The sequence below is a fragment of the Dendrobates tinctorius genome, unplaced genomic scaffold (genome assembly GCF_039654945.1).
Source record: "Dendrobates tinctorius isolate UK_male_01 unplaced genomic scaffold, ASM3965494v1 ptg000224l, whole genome shotgun sequence".
NCBI classification, from domain to species: domain Eukaryota; kingdom Metazoa; phylum Chordata; class Amphibia; order Anura; family Dendrobatidae; genus Dendrobates; species Dendrobates tinctorius.
In genome coordinates, this window is record NW_027361891.1 from 48,681 (window position 1) to 64,633 (window position 15,953).

Here is a 15,953-nt window from a genome sequence, read left to right on the forward strand (position 1 = left end):
ACTTTAATAGGAGCTAATGTGGCCTACACAACTGTCAAATGTAGTGTTTGGTGAACTTTATTTTGTTTTTGTTTTTTTTTTTTAAAAAAAAACTAAAAGGATGTGACCAAAGATTTGAAAGCGATAGTATCACAAACTTTTTGGAGCTATTACAATGCAGGAAGTTAACCTACAATGCAAAAGATGAGGCTCCAAAAAATAGGGTAATACTAATCTGGCTACAGCTGAAGGACACAAGCCAGAAAAAAGGGTCCTCTATCTACTCCTATATAGTGTTTGCAACCAACCAATGTAGATGGATACGGATGGATGCACACTAATAAGAGAATAAAAAGTGAGCTGCAATAAAAGAACAATATGTATGAGGCAGTGACGCACGCTGAGCGGCCTACAGCCAGACGTAGCTGCAGGACACACTACTCAGCGTGAGCTGCACTCGCACACAGTCAGAGACCTCTCAGACAGCCATGAACAGTGCAGATAAGTGGGCACTAGCACAAAGGCTGCAGAGAGGCTCCGCTGTCTACTCCTATAGTGTTTGCAACCACCGTATATGGATACGGATGGATGCACACTAATAGGAGAATTAAAAATTAGCTGCAATAAAAGAAAAATGTGTGAGGCAGTGACGCATGCTGAGCGGCCTACAAGCAGACGTGTCTGCAGGACACACTGCAGCGTGAGCTGCACTCACACAGAGACCTCTCTGACAGCCATGAACAGTACAGATAAATGGGCACTAGCACTGAAAGGCTGCAGAAAGGCTCCGCTCTCTACTCCTATAGTGGTTGCAACTAACGTATATGGATACGGATGGATGCAATTGTACACTAATAGGAGAATGAAAAATTTGCAGCAATAAAAGAAAAATATGTATGAGGCAGTGACACGCTGAGTGGCCTACAAGCAGACGTGCCTGCAGGACACACTACACAGCGTGAGCTGCACTCACACAGACCTTGCAGACAGCTGTGAACACTGCTGCAAGGCAAAAGAAAGCTACATTTATTGAATTTATTGAGAATGTAGCCTGGGTAAAGCACAATATGATTTTGAAAATCGCTATCACTAACTGTCCCTCAGAGTCTTGAACAGCAGCCTGTCCCTAACTGAATTCACAGCAGAGTGAACCAGAAATGGCGGCGGCGGCTTTTGTAGTGCATCATGACATCATTTCAGCAGCCAATCACAGCCATGCCATTAGTTAACATGTCTACATGCCTAACAGGTTGTGCCCACACTTCTGAGGATTCCTCATTGGCTGAATCAAATCAAACTGGCTCATAGCATTATGGGAACTTCCGATTCCGGTATTCGATATGCTAAAAGTATCGGAACTCGGTATCGGAATTCTGATACCGCAAATATCGGCTGATACCCGATACTTGCGGTATCGGAATGCTCAACACTAGTTATGACTGCTACTATCTGGTATAATTTATAATGCAAAGTGCGTTAATCCTACTTTAATAACTGATTCTCCTACAGTTGCTATTTATATAGGTGTACATGATGTAAATATGATTTTTAGTAGTAGTACAACTAGATGGCCTTATCATACCTAAGGGCCATGTGCACATAATGCATTGATAGCCTCAAGCCCTTTTTTTCTCATCTCACTTCAAAAGGAATATATCAGAAAATTATATAATATTGCTATTTATTTTCTTATAAATATTACATTTTGGGTAAAGTAGGATAGCAAAACTATACATATGTATACGGCTCTATGTAAATCTCCCTGATCTCCATTTGATCTTCCATAAAGCAAACACAATGCTGCTATGTCTATATAATGATGCTGAAAGGAAATAGCTGTATCCCAGGGGCTTCTTATTTCTATTTTTCAGGCTTAGAGGGATTGTCCATGGCATCCCCTTCTTATAGGGAATCTGTCAGTAGGTTTTTGCTATATAATCAGGGGAGCGCATGATGTAGGGGCTGAGAGATGTTTCACTTAATAGAAATTGTTTCCATACAATTCATGTTTTATCACCAGGAGAGTATCACTGCCCAGGCAAACTCCCTCATGCCAAGTGGTCCGACCATGCCCCCTCCTCTGATAAGCTGCTTACTGTCAATAGACAATGTACATAGAGAGCCTGGGTGGGGCAGGGTTAGCTTTCTGAACTCTGCTACATCTAAAAACTGTCACAACTTCTGCACCCTGTAAGCTATGTGATACATCGTTGGAATCAGGGTCTCTTTTCCTATATTATGCAGCTCTCAGATGAGGTAGCGAAAACCTGCTGACATTCTTTTTAATTACTGTGTTCTTATGCATAAAATAAAAAAGTTCCCAAAAACTTGCATCGTTGTGTCTCGTGATTGCTGCAGCCAACCAGCATTTGCTGATCGTCAGCAGCCTCCTCTTTTTCAGCAGAGTGGAAATCATCCTGTAGGTTTTAAATAGAGCACCATTACTGCAGTACTGTAGTGAGGAGGAATGGGCTCTTGGGACCTAACTTCTAGTGAGCTTGGGCTTCCCACTGATCAGACAGAATAACATTAAATGTAGGAGACATACCCTTATATTAGATTTTTTTAAAATCAATATTTTCTGTAATCATCTAAAGAATAGCTCCAAAGACGTACTGATAGGGAATCTAGATTGTGAGCCTCAAAGGGGACAGTGACAATGTCTATAAAGCGCTGCCAAATTAATGGCGCCATAAGTGAGACATGTTTGTGCGAAGTGGCTGGCACTAGGTTAGAAGCATCCCTTTACTTTAGATTTGTCACTTCTTCCATCGGCTGCTGTCCGGATTTATGGATGGGCACTAGGGTGACCGCAAAAAATCGATGTCGGAATTTTGTCCGTCTAGACCCCACAAAACGATTCCCCTTTCCAGATATTGAGATAGCCAAAATTTGAGCTCGATCAAACGACGTTAACCCGTGCCGCTCGTCGCTCAAAGTTTGAAAAAATCCAAATTGAGGTATTTTAAGATTTAGGTATTTTGCGTAGTCTGTTAGACTATAAAGAATGTGACAACAACATTGCAGAAATAGCCCTGACCAAATTTTCGAACCATTTGTGGTATTTGAATGCAGAGTTGGTGGGATTATCGTTTTTTGATCCCACCATTACAGACAATGAAAAGTTGTTAATGGCTAATAAATTGCTCAGTAGCACAGATGAACCATCAGAGCACGCTAGGGTTGTAAATCCAAAAGTTAGGAAAGAAAAATTAAAAGAGGTAGGAAGTAACCGACTTTAACGACCTTCTGACAAAAGATGAAGAACAAAAGCAATATGTCCTGCAAGTTGTAAGCAAATGCTGAGCATTATATTCTGACGTTTCAAAAACTACTTTAGCAAAAGCTCTAGAATAGATTAGATAACTATGTAAAATGATCAACTCATGTAGGTTAGCGTGCTCTGATGGTTCATCTGTGCTACTGAGCAATTTATTAGCCATTAACAACTTTTCATTGTCTGTAATGGTGGGATCAAAAAACGATAATCCCACCAACTCTGCATTCAAATACCACAAATGGTTCAAAAATTTGGTCAGGGCTATTTCTGCAATGTTGTTGTCACATTCTTTATAGTCTAACAGACTATGCAAAATACCTAAATCTTAAAATACCTCAATTTGGATTTTTTCAAACTTTGAGCGACGAGCGGCACGGGTTAACGTCGTTTGATCGAGCTCAAATTTTGGCTCTCTCAATATCTGGAAAGGGGAATCGTTTTGTGGGGTCCAGACGAACAAGATTCTGACATTTTTTCCCCCCCATATGAGATCCGGTCACCCTAATGGGCACCGTAGTAGCTACAGTATGTAGATACACAAGCAGTATATGTTTGATTATACTTGCACAATGCGGTCTCTGTACAGTGTTTATATAATGACAGTTATGTACTCGCTGGAAACATTACTTCATCATTATTGTTGTAACTTGTTCGATATTTAAGAACATTTACTTTTTTTTTAATGCTCATTCATTAGAATATTGGATTGTTTATGTTTAAGTTCATTTTCACCCCTCAGTGTTTGGCTAAGTGCAGGCAATCGGCAGGTTACTAGCGCTATTAACCTGCAGATTAACTCCATATCTGCAGGTTAATATCCTTTTCTTTCTGGTGACAGGTTCCCCTTAAAGAAGCACTCACATAAGAGTTTTGATCCTCTTAATATATTGCAGCCAACATATTTTATAGCACTGTGTACTTACAATTGCTAATTTTGCCCTTCTACCCAGCTAATTCTTCTTTTCTCTGCTCTATGTAGAAACAGGAAGTCTCTTGTCCCGCCAGAAATCATTTCCCTCTTTATCTCCTTCCCAGGCTGCTCCGCTCCTCCCCCTTACCATAGACTTTTGCAGTTACTCATGCCTTGTGCAGAGAAAATTGACCTCCTGTTTCTACAAAGAGCTTAGAAGGATTCAGTTAGGCAGTTTTTAATCACAATAGACCTAATGGAAAACAGAATAACTGGGTAGAAAGGCAAAATTAACTCTCTACACTCCATCCATATCGGCCCCTCACTCCTTTCCTCTCCTATGTATAGCACTCACGCTCTTTTCACATTGCTAAATTGCACAGATCCATTCAGTCCCACCATTCAACATCAGAGACGCTCTCACAAATCACTTAACCATCTGCTCACTCTTTCTATCCTCCTTCTCCTAGACGCAGGAGACATTGCTCCCAACCCTGGTCCCCTATGTTATATAATTCTCTTAACATTCTGGCTCTTACTGAAACCTGGATCCAGCAGTCAGACACTACTGCTGCTGCTGCACTTTCATATGGTGGACTACACTTATCTCATACCCCAAGATCAGACAATAGAGCAGGTTGAGGCGTTGGTCTGCTCCTATCACCCAAATGTTCCTTTCAGGTTATTCCTCAAGTCCCCTTTTGTCTTCCCTTCTTTTGAGGTCCATGCCGTCAGACTGTACACCCCCTTTTCCATGCGAGTGGCAGTGGTATATCGTCCTCCCGGCCCCTCCCATCAGTTCCTGGATCATTTTGCCACTTGGCTTCCACATTTTATATCCTGTGACATCCCTACCCTCATCATGGGCGATTTCAACATCCCCATTGCTCTTCCCCTCTCCCGATCTGCTACTCACCATTTATCTCTAACCTCCTCGTTTGGCCTTTCACAGCTTACTAATTCTCCAACGCTTGAAGACGGAAACTCCCTCGACTTGGTCTTCTCTCGGCTTTGTGCAATGGATGATTTTGCAAACTCCCCTCTCCCGCTCTCTGACCACAACCCTCTTTCATTCTCTATCAAGAACTGCCAGGCCGCTCAGGTCACCCCCGCTGTCCATACTTATAGAAACATACAGGCCATTAACACCCAGAAACTTATGAAGAACTTGCAGTCATCATTGGCCCCTATCTCCTCCCTCTCATGTCTTGATTCTGCATTGAAGCATTACAATGAAACACTTCAAAGTTCCCATGGATGAATTTGCACCTCCTATACATAGAACACCACAACACAGACGTGACAACCCTGGCACACCCTGCAAACACGTTTCCTGCAGCGGTGCTCCAGGTGTACCGAACGTCTGTGGAGAAAATCCAATCTTCACAAAGATTTCATCCATTATAAGTTTACGCTTAGAACATACAACACTGCCCTTCACCTCTCCAAACAAACCTCTTTCAACACCCTCATCACCTCACTGTCCAATAACCCTAAACGTCTCTCTGACACTTTTCATTCTCTACTCAACCCAAGAGTACAGGCCCCAACCACGGAGCTTCGAGCTGACGATCTGGCCAATTACTTCAAAGAAAATATTGACCGGATCCGACAGGAAATTATCTCCCAATCACCTCATACCATGCACTGTCCTCCCTCCCCCACTGCATCTAGCTCACTCTCTGATTTTGAACCCATCACAGAAGTAGTAGTAATCAGGCTCCTTGCATCTTCTCGCCCAACCACTTGCACCAATGACCCATTTCCATCACATCTCCTCCAGTCCGTTTCCCCTACTGTCACCACTCACCTAATTAAAATATTTAACCTCTCTCTCTTCTGGTATCTTTCCCTCCTCATTTAAGCACGTCCATCATACATCCACTACTTAAAAACCATCCTTCGACCAAAACTGTGCCGCTAACTATAGACCTGTCGCTAATCTTCCCTTCATCTCTTAACTCCTGGAACGCCTGGTCCACTCCCATCTTATCCGCTATCTCTTTGATAACGCTATTCTCGACCCTCTCCAATCCGGTTTCCGCTCTTTACACTCTACTGAAACTGCCCTCACTAAAGTCTCTAATGATCTACTAACAGCTAAATCAAATGGTCAATTACTCCATGCTAATTCTCTTGGATCTCTCTGCAGCATTCGACACTGTGGTTCATCAGCTCCTCCTCACTATGCTCCGTTCCATTGGCCTCAAGGATACCGTTCTCTCCTGGTTCTCCTCCTATCTCACTGACCGCTCCTTTACTGTATCTTTTGCTGGTTCCTCCTCCTCTCATCTTCCCCTTACTGTTGGGGTTCCTCAAGAATCAGTCCTAGACCCCCTCCTCTTCTCTTTGTACACTGCCCCTATTGGTCCAACAATCAGTAGATTTGGTTTCCAGTACCATCTCTATGCTGATGACACCCAATTATACGCTTCTACTCCTGACATCATGCCTGCCTTTCTAGAAAACACCAACAATTGTCTATACGCTGTGTCTAACATCATGTCCTCACTATATCTGAAACTGAACCTGTCAAAAACTGAACTCCTTGTGTTTCCTCCCGCTAATAATGTATTTATACCCGACATTGCCATTTCCGTGTGTGGTTTCACTAATACTCCCCAGCAACATGCCTGCTGTCTTGGGGTCATACTTGACTCCGAGCTTTCCTTTGCCCCCCACATCCGATCACTGGCTCGCTCTTATTATCTGCACCTCAAAAACATTTCAAGAATTCGTCCTTTTCTTACTTTTGACTCCGCAAAAACTCTTACTGTTTCTCTTATTCATTCTCGTCTCGACTATTGTAACTCTATTCTAATCGGTCTCCCTCTTACCAAACTCCCCCCCCCCCCCCCCTCCAATCTGTCTTGAATGCTGCAGCAAGGATCATATTCCTTGCCAATCGTTACACCGATGCCTCTACCTTGTGCCAGTCATTACACTGGCTACCCAACCACTCCAGAATCCAGTACAAACTTATTACCCTCACCCACAAAGCTCTCTATGGCTCAGCACCAACCTACATCTCCTCCCTTGTTTCAGTGTACCACCCTACCCGCGCCCTCCGTTCTGCTGATCACCTGAGGTTAGCATCCTCAATAATCAGAACCACCCACTCCCGTCTCCAAGACTATACATGTGCTGCGCCAATTCTTTGGAATGCACTTCCCATGTCAATACGATTAGTCCCCAATCCCTACAATTTTAAGCCTGCCCCGAAAACGCATTTATTCAGACTGGCCTACCACCTCAACACATTAACCTAATCTATCCCTGTGTGGCACAGTCAAAAGTTTTACCATAACCAGGTTCCCTGCATCATGTTCCCACATGCTTTATGCATCTTTTAGCACTCTGTGTCTGTACTGTTAAACACTTAATATTATGACTGGTCCATACAATCAGGGCATTTGTTACCACCCACCTTTCGTGTCTCCCCTTTTCCTCAGATTGTAAGCTTGCGAGCAGGGTCCTCATTCCTCTTGGTATCTGTTACGATCTATGTGATTATTGTTATTCTGTAATGTCTATCATCTGTACAAGTCCCCTCTGACATGTAAAGTGCTGCGGAATATGTTGGCGCTATAGAAATAAAATTTATTATTTATAAAATGAGCAATTGAAAGTGTACAGTGCTATATACAGTAAAATAATCATATACATATTAGTCCTTAGAACCCCCCAACACCAACTATGGGTACATTCCGCAAGGATAAATGAACACTAAATGTCACTAGAAGGAATAACCAAATGGCACAAAGAATGTAGAATACAAAATGTTAACAATTTTATTCATATTAGAATTCATACATCATAGAATCACATATAAATGCCTCAAATTATCATAAAGCCGCTGGATACATGAACAGAATAAATCACTACATTATTAAAAATACACCAATAATGGTGCTACACTATGGCATATAGTACCCGCGTAATTATAAATGAGACCGCTAGAAACCAGATTATAATAAGTGCCCCAACTGACACATTACTCCTAAATTTAGTACCTGGACCTAACAGAAGCGGATCACATTCTTAGCAATTCAAGGGCAAGCCATGACAACTGTTACCAAATGTAGAATTAGTAATACCTGTATATTATATGTCCACGCTATCACCGCGATCTACCCCGACGCGCGTTTTGCCTCTTCTTCCGGGGGCATTATTTTTAATAATGTAGTGATTTATTCTGTCCATGTATCCAGCGGCTTTTTGATAATTTGAGGCATCTATATGTGATTGTATGATGTATGAATTCTAATATGAATAAAATTGTTTACATTTTGTACTGTACATTCCTTGTGCCATTTGGTTATTCCTTCTAGTGGCATTTAGTGTTCATACAGTAAAATAATGACTACTATTAAGAGGATAAAAACTTTGATGGGAGTGCTTCTTTAAGAATGAATGGTGTCTCGAGTCAGTGTGCATGATCAACCACCGCTTCACTGGTGAAATGCCAGTTCTCTGGATTGTTGGGGTCCCAGCGATCCGGAAGGTATGGATAGGGGATAACTTTCAAGCTTGAGAATACGGTGAATACCTCGTTAATCTTCGAGGTAAATTAGCTGTGGGGCAATTCTGCTTGTTTGAATGGTCTTGCAGGTGAAACAACGGTGCATGTGAACATAGGCTAACTTTTGCAAAAATTTTACATGCTATTGAGGCTAAACTCATTCTCTAAGGGACTGAAAAACCTAAACTTGTTTCTCCTTGTATACTGTTTCTTAACCGGTCGATTAGAATTTATTGCACTTTAACTTTTAAGCAGCAGTTTCTGTCTCTATGGTTTGTGTATTATATGATTTTATAATTAGGCTACAAATGCAAACACATGAGCACCAAGGGAATTTGGGAGTTTACTATACTGTCTTTTATTGCATTACAGAGCAAAGAAATTGCGTTCCAGCTTCATGAAGACCTAATGAAAGTCCTTAATGAACTGTACACGGTGAGTACCAAATGAACAATGTTGTTATTTCTGTTGCCTCATTACCACTGCTTGTGAGACTAAACAACTACCATCTATATGTGCTTTGTAAGTGCTCCATGTGTGTCCATCATAAGATTTCACAATACTAACTGCATGTTACAAAATAGGTTTCTGAGTCTGCATACTTACTTTGAAACACAGGTCTGCAGCTAAAAAGCTGTTTGATTATTTTCATCTAATTTCCATGTATTTTGGTGTGCTGAAAACGAAAAAAATATTGAAAAAAATCCTGGACATCAGGATTTGCCACAAAATGCAAAATTCTCTTCAAATTTAGTAAATTTTTCTCAATTTTTGTTTTTTTATCTTAGGGTTTTGAAAGTCAAAATTACTATTAATTTGCATCAATGCATTGAAGATATACAATGCCAAAAAAATATAACTTTCAAAGAAAAGACCTTGCAGAGTGAGCTAATCAAACCAGCATCTGAAATGCCCGGGCTTGTTTCAATTATTTTATCTTGGTACTCGCCTGTTCACACTTTTTAATCTCCGTTCGTGTTAGCTCGTCATATTCAACCGTGTTTCCCAAAATTAGCATTATGGCTCAGCGGAAGTGTATTAATTTGCCTGACCGTTTGTTACATTTGTGGTGAATATACAGTGTTGAAGCAACAGCTGAATATTACAGACTTTGTGAAAAAAGTATACTTTGCATATTTCGGACTAAAGCTTGGAGATCAAGATAAAGCCTTGATCAATGCAAGCCTTCGTCAAAAGGAGGCATGCGCCGCCAAACGCATACTGCGCACGGCCTGCGTCCCCAGTGATAAAGATAGGGGACGCAGGACGCATGCAGGATCATGCGCCGGTAGGCGGAGCTACCGGAGGTGGCGGGGCTTAGCAGCGGCCATGCGCAGGACGTCGCTGCGCCCTGAAACGCTAATGTGAAACCACCCTTAGTGAGCCCATTGCAGTTAAAAAAAAAAAAAAATGATTTTCATGAAACATTTGTAATAAAAAATTAGTTTTGAGTCTATTTTAATTTATTTTGAGGTATTGTCTTATTTAGCATAGTTACTTAAATTGTCAGAAAACGTGATGTCCTATGACAAAACGGAGGTCATTTTCGGATTCAGCGCACTAAAAAACATAAAGATTACGTGGAATAACCAAAACAGCTCTTGAAAAAATTTTTTTGCAGACCTGTGAAATCCATGTCATAATGTCTGTATAATCCTCTGAGAGTTTAGCTCCGTTTCAGTCCGACTAGCATGATTGACTGCTCCTCAATGTCAGTCCAGGTGCAGAGATCTCACACTGCTCAGTGCAAGCTGCAGCTGTTAGTCCTAGTGGGCAGTCATTGAATACATTTGGATTTATGCGCTTTTTCACTCTTCAGCTATACCTTATAAAATACTAATATTAATGTCTGAAAATCCATGTCCCAGTGACTGTATAATCAAAAGTAAATCACCAACATCATTAGATCTGAGATCTATTTAATAATGCATACAGTACATCTTCTGTCCTTATTTCAGAGGTCTATGATCTGTATCTCGCATTACCAGATTATACAGCTGTAGTAAATCTAAACTGTTACGTGATACAGAACCACTTAGCACCCAGAACATGTTGTACAGTTATATGTATGTATAATAGGTTCTATGTGAGATGCATGTCCCTAATGCATCAGCATTCCCCTTTTTTCCACCCTCCCCCCACCTTTGTAATTTCCACAGTAAACATCGGCAGGCTCCGGCCACCTGCGGCTTTTGTAATGCATGTCTGGCCTGCTGCTTTTCTATTGGCCGGCCCTCTGTATCTGTGTGATATATTCTGTGTCCTGTGAGTAAAGTGTTGTCAGACTGGAAATACATGGAGAAGCAGTGATCTTTTATATGCGCCCATGTAACCAAGGAATTCCAGCCAGCGAGATTCATTCAGACTCCAGCCTACGCAGAGCGGACCTCTGAAAACACGGGGTGGTACTGAAAGAGGTATCCTAGCTTGGTAGACCCCGTTACATAAACATTACACACAGTGCTATAAACTTATGTAGCAAACTATAACTTTATATTTGCTGCATCACACGGCATTGAGAATAACATGGTAAAAGTATGCAGTGCATTAAAGGGAACCTGTCACCACATTTGACCTCTCTAAAATGCTAATATGGGCATGCAGTCATCCCTGTATGCCTCATATCAGATATGTTGTTGTTTAGAAATCATCTTTTGTCACTTTAAATAAGTGACCTCTTCCAGGCTCTGGGGAGGATTTTATCTGAAAGATAACTTTGCCTCCAGAGCTTGTTTTACATGAAGGAGAAGTTACCGGTGAGACAAGTAACTAACATAGAACAGGAGAAATGAAATTTGTCTTTTTGCAAATACATTCTTAGCAGAGGCTTAGCTAGGGGTTCAGCTAAGGAGGGGGGAGACATCTGAGTGGCCCCCAACCTCTGATTACAACTACGGTGGTGCACTGTAATTGTGGATATAGGAGAACCTCAGCAGATGATCCTGCTTTAACTAAAGAAACATCTCCACAAAGACCAACACTGATATTACTGCCGTATTGTGACCTTATAGTGGTGGATAACAGTCCTACAAAGCATACAAGTGATTACAGTACAGTTATATATAGTGACTTACAGCTGATGTTCTTTCTGATGGAATCGTTCACTTTTCCCATCTTTTCCATCTGGCCCAGACCGACATCACAACTTCTCCAGCCATAACTCGTTTGCAGAGATTACATCAAACACATGTTTGTGCCGTCTCCGCAAGATAAAGTCACCCATACAATGTATAGTATGCGGTGATTCCGCATGGTTTAATGAACGCATGCAGAATCACAGCACGTACAAAAGCTGGCAGCGCTTTGGACGGAGCGGACATGTGCTGCCAATGCTGACCGTGGAAGCATACCCTTACAGGTACAGTGTTGGCACCCAGCATTCTGGGGGGCATATGCTCCTCTGCCTCTCCCCGGCCACTACCCGTGGTAGTGCAGGGAGATTGTGTCTCTGCTTTACCATGGAGCCTAACTATATCGGCGGGATGTGCACGCTGATATATTTAAGGGTAGTGTAGCTCTGGGTGGGCCACTGTGAGCGGTGGGCCCGGGTTCCCTCTGCAGCTTATTCGGTAAACGCTATAGCTTGCCGAATAAGCAGGGACCTGAAGAAATTCGCTCATCTCTAATCGGGAGATCAGAGAGCAGCCTTTACACATCACACTGGTTATTCTACCTATTTAACTCTGCCTCCAGAGCTTTTTATCTTCCATGCACCATCCACTCCAGAGCCTGTAAGAGATCATTCATATAAAATCATAAAAAATGTTTTCTCTGCAACAACACATCTGATATGATGCATACAAGTAGGACTGTTTAAAGCATTCTATAATCTGTGTGCCCATATTAATAATTTAGATGGGTCAAATGTGACAGATTCCTTTTAAATGTCAAGGCAATGGCTCATTTCCCCTGAAAATAAAAGGAACTAGGGTTTGAATTCATGCTGCCCAATTATTCTCTCCACTATTATTACCTGTCAGTGGAAAGTTGAGTGGTCATCATACACCTTAGATGGTTGACAAGTTCAGGCGACTTTAATCTGATTATTGTATAAATATTTATTCATGCTCTTTTTTTTAAATATATTTTTTTTAAATTTTACAAAAATAATAAACTCAAATACTTGGATAAGGAAGGGTTAGGCTATGTGCAGACGATACGGATTTGTTGCCTTTCCACAGCTTTTTTTTTTCTGCGTGGAAATGCGCCAAAAACGCAAAGGATTACTAAAGCAAGGTTAATCAATGACAATCCAGAATAGTTGTGCACATGCTGCGGAATTTTCCGTCCTTATTTGCAGCGTTTTATTTTCCTCAGCATGTCAATTCTTTTTGCGGATCTGCAGCGTTTTACACCCATTGATTTCTATTGAGTAGGTCAAATCCGCAACAAAACCGCAAGTGTAAAAAGATTTGCGGATTTGGTGCCAAAAAACGCTGTAGAATTGTCCAAGGAAATTTTGTCAGAAGGAGAAAGTGTGTGAGCGGAGAATATAGAATAATGCCTGTCTTGGTTGAAGCAGATCAACAATGGAGGTTGGACAAGGAAATGACTTCACATTGTTTTTTAATCAATACTATATCTTTATCTTTATTTAGCTAACAAATCTGCATCAAAAACGTATAAAATCCACATAAAAAAACGCACGGAATTTCCACTGCCTTTTCTGCCAAGACATGCAGAAACCGTGCAAAAAAATTCCGCAAGCAAATATGCAACCTGCGCACATAGCTGTAGGGCATCAGGGGAAGCAAGAAGAGAGGTATTATGGTCATGACTCAATTAGGCTCCTAGGAAGTTGGTTGTGGTATCACAGACATCCCAAGGGCCTCATTTCTACGCAATTTCATGAAGAATGTTGAGGGAGGCCATAAGGGGGGGGATGAACATTCAGTAGGATATTTAGAGGGCCCAGGGGAAGGCTAAAATGGGTAATAAGACTACATTCCCAGAACTTAAGAATAAGGGAGCCAGTATGCGCTAAGCACCTCCAGCAACTAGCCGAAATTGACGGTTTAAGAAATAATCTAGAGCCCAAGGTATAGTACCAATTTAGGAGAAGATTGAACTGTGTTTCTTAGTAGGTGATACAGTTAAAGGATTTAGCAACTCTGTCCCATATAGTACTCCACATTTTGGGGATATATTTACCAGGGCTGTGGAGTCGGTAAGCCACAGTTGCGACTCCGACTCCTGGATTTTATCCGGCTCCGGCTCCGACTCCTTCATAAATGGCCAGTTCATAACAACAAATTTACTGTTGTAAAATATTAAACATCGTGCTTATTCAGTTTCTCACCATCATATAAGTAATCAGACCACTTAGAGCAAAAACTACATTTATTAGAATACAATTAGAATATAGCAAATAACTTTTATAAACTTTTCTAAACTGTAAGTAAATATGAAATAAACACTTTTATGCAGTTAATAAGAAGAAATCTATAAATTTGTCAGATCCTCCTTCATGGATGCCCTCAAATCTGATCTAATTATTTTGAGAGCAGAGAACAACCTCTCTACACTAACTTGTGTTGGTGGCAAAGCAGTAACCACTCGGGCAACATCTCTGACAATGTCAGGATACAGAGGAATCGCTTGTTGCACTGTTATTTTTGATGAACGGTCAAATTTCTCAATTTCTTTTAGTGCACATGAAAAATTCTGCTGAAATGTACTGGCTGTGTTCCTTGATGGGGATGACTCTTCTATGCGGGAACGCTTTGCACGGTCCATGTGATCCAAATATTTTTTTAAATTAAATTCTTCAGCAGTTGATGATGAGGGTGAAGATGTGGCAGGACGACCAAATTCTTCTTGTTCCTCCTGACTGTTCTGCAACCCTTTCATCCTTACTGCTATTTCAAACAGAGCTTCTTTTCCTTTACTTAGCTGTTGATCATCTAGAAGAATCCGATGCATTGGGTCTACATAAACAGCTGCCAAAAGAATGTTATTTTGTAATAGTAGCTCCTCTCTCCGTTTCATGGATGTAGCAGTGCCACTTGCAATTAACCCTCCTCTTTGGGACAGGTGAAACATCAGGTTCTTCCACTCCTTTAAGAAAATACCTGGAGTTAAGTCCTCTGCTTGGAATTTTTTAGTCACTGTAAATGGGTGCTCTAGCAATTTTTCCAGCTCAGTCACCTGATTCCACTGACTTTCATTTAGCGTCAGTTGAGGGTTAGCCATGTCTACAAGAAAGGTTTTCAGTTCAACCAAGCGCTGAATCATTAAGTAAGTACTGCCCCATTGTGTGGCTTGATCAATAATTGCCCCTTTTCCACCACGTCTCTTCAAAATTGAGTCAACTTTAGGGGTTCTGGCAACAGTAGCCAATTTTCTCACCTTGCCACTCAGTGCAGCAGCATGTCATTCTTGCAGACTGTCTCTTATAGCCAGCTGTAGCGTATGCACAACACAGCGCATGTGATGAATGAAAGAACATATTGACACAGTTTCAACAAGATCATCTAAACTATCATGTTGCTGTTCATCTGAAGCAACTTCAGTTTGCTCCTCAGTTACAATACTGTGTTCCTCTATTTCAAACATTTCTGTGTCTGTGGACCCAGAATGTTCTTCTAGCTGCTGGTCACCATCATTACTCTCATTCATTAGCTTAATAGTACTTATCATATTTGAAGCATTGTCAGTTACGACAGAAAGAACTTGCTCTTTTTTAAGTTCATAGTCTTGCAGAACCTTTTCCACCAAGACCTGGAGAAACTCACTGGTGTGATGAGCTTTGGTGTCTTTTACCGCCAATGTCTTGGTAACTATTTCATTTTTGTCACAAACAAATCGGACATTGATGGCAAAATAGTTCACTCTGTGACGTGTGCAGGCATCCATTTTAAGAAACAGAAAGCGTCCCTTGAGAGTTTTTTTTAAGTTCTTCCTTTTGTTTAAAAGCTTCTTCGATTACTAATTTTCTAATACTCTCTCTCTCCAGGGAAACACCAAGCTTGCGGGCCATTTCCCCATTCAGACACATAAAAGCTGGTCGTGAAAATAATGAAATAGGCACACTATCCTTTACAACAAGCTCTATGATCTGTTTTTTAAATGTATCTACTGTCATTGTCACAGTAACTTTGTCACTGACAAAATATCTTGCAACTGATGGCTGCAAAGTTCTCTGCTCCTTTGTTTGGCTGGAAGAGCTGGGCACTGGTTCATTGGTTTGATGCAGTCTTTCTCATCCACTGCTTTCAGTACTTCTGGATGAAAGCGCTGTAAATGTCTCTTTAGATTAGAAG

At 41.2% G+C, this 15,953-nt stretch overlaps 1 protein-coding gene across 4 annotated transcripts in view; it reads left to right on the plus strand.

The window, feature by feature from the left end:
- The window catches only part of SRGAP1 (SLIT-ROBO Rho GTPase activating protein 1), a 129,970-nt gene that overhangs the window by 23,280 nt on the left and 90,737 nt on the right, over positions 1 to 15,953 (plus strand). For all 4 annotated transcript variants that reach the window (XM_073555431.1, XM_073555433.1, XM_073555432.1 and 1 more), the window contains exon 2: positions 9,064 to 9,126. In XM_073555431.1, coding sequence (XP_073411532.1) covers positions 9,064 to 9,126 — 63 coding nt within the window. The remainder of the gene's footprint in view (positions 1 to 9,063; positions 9,127 to 15,953) is intronic.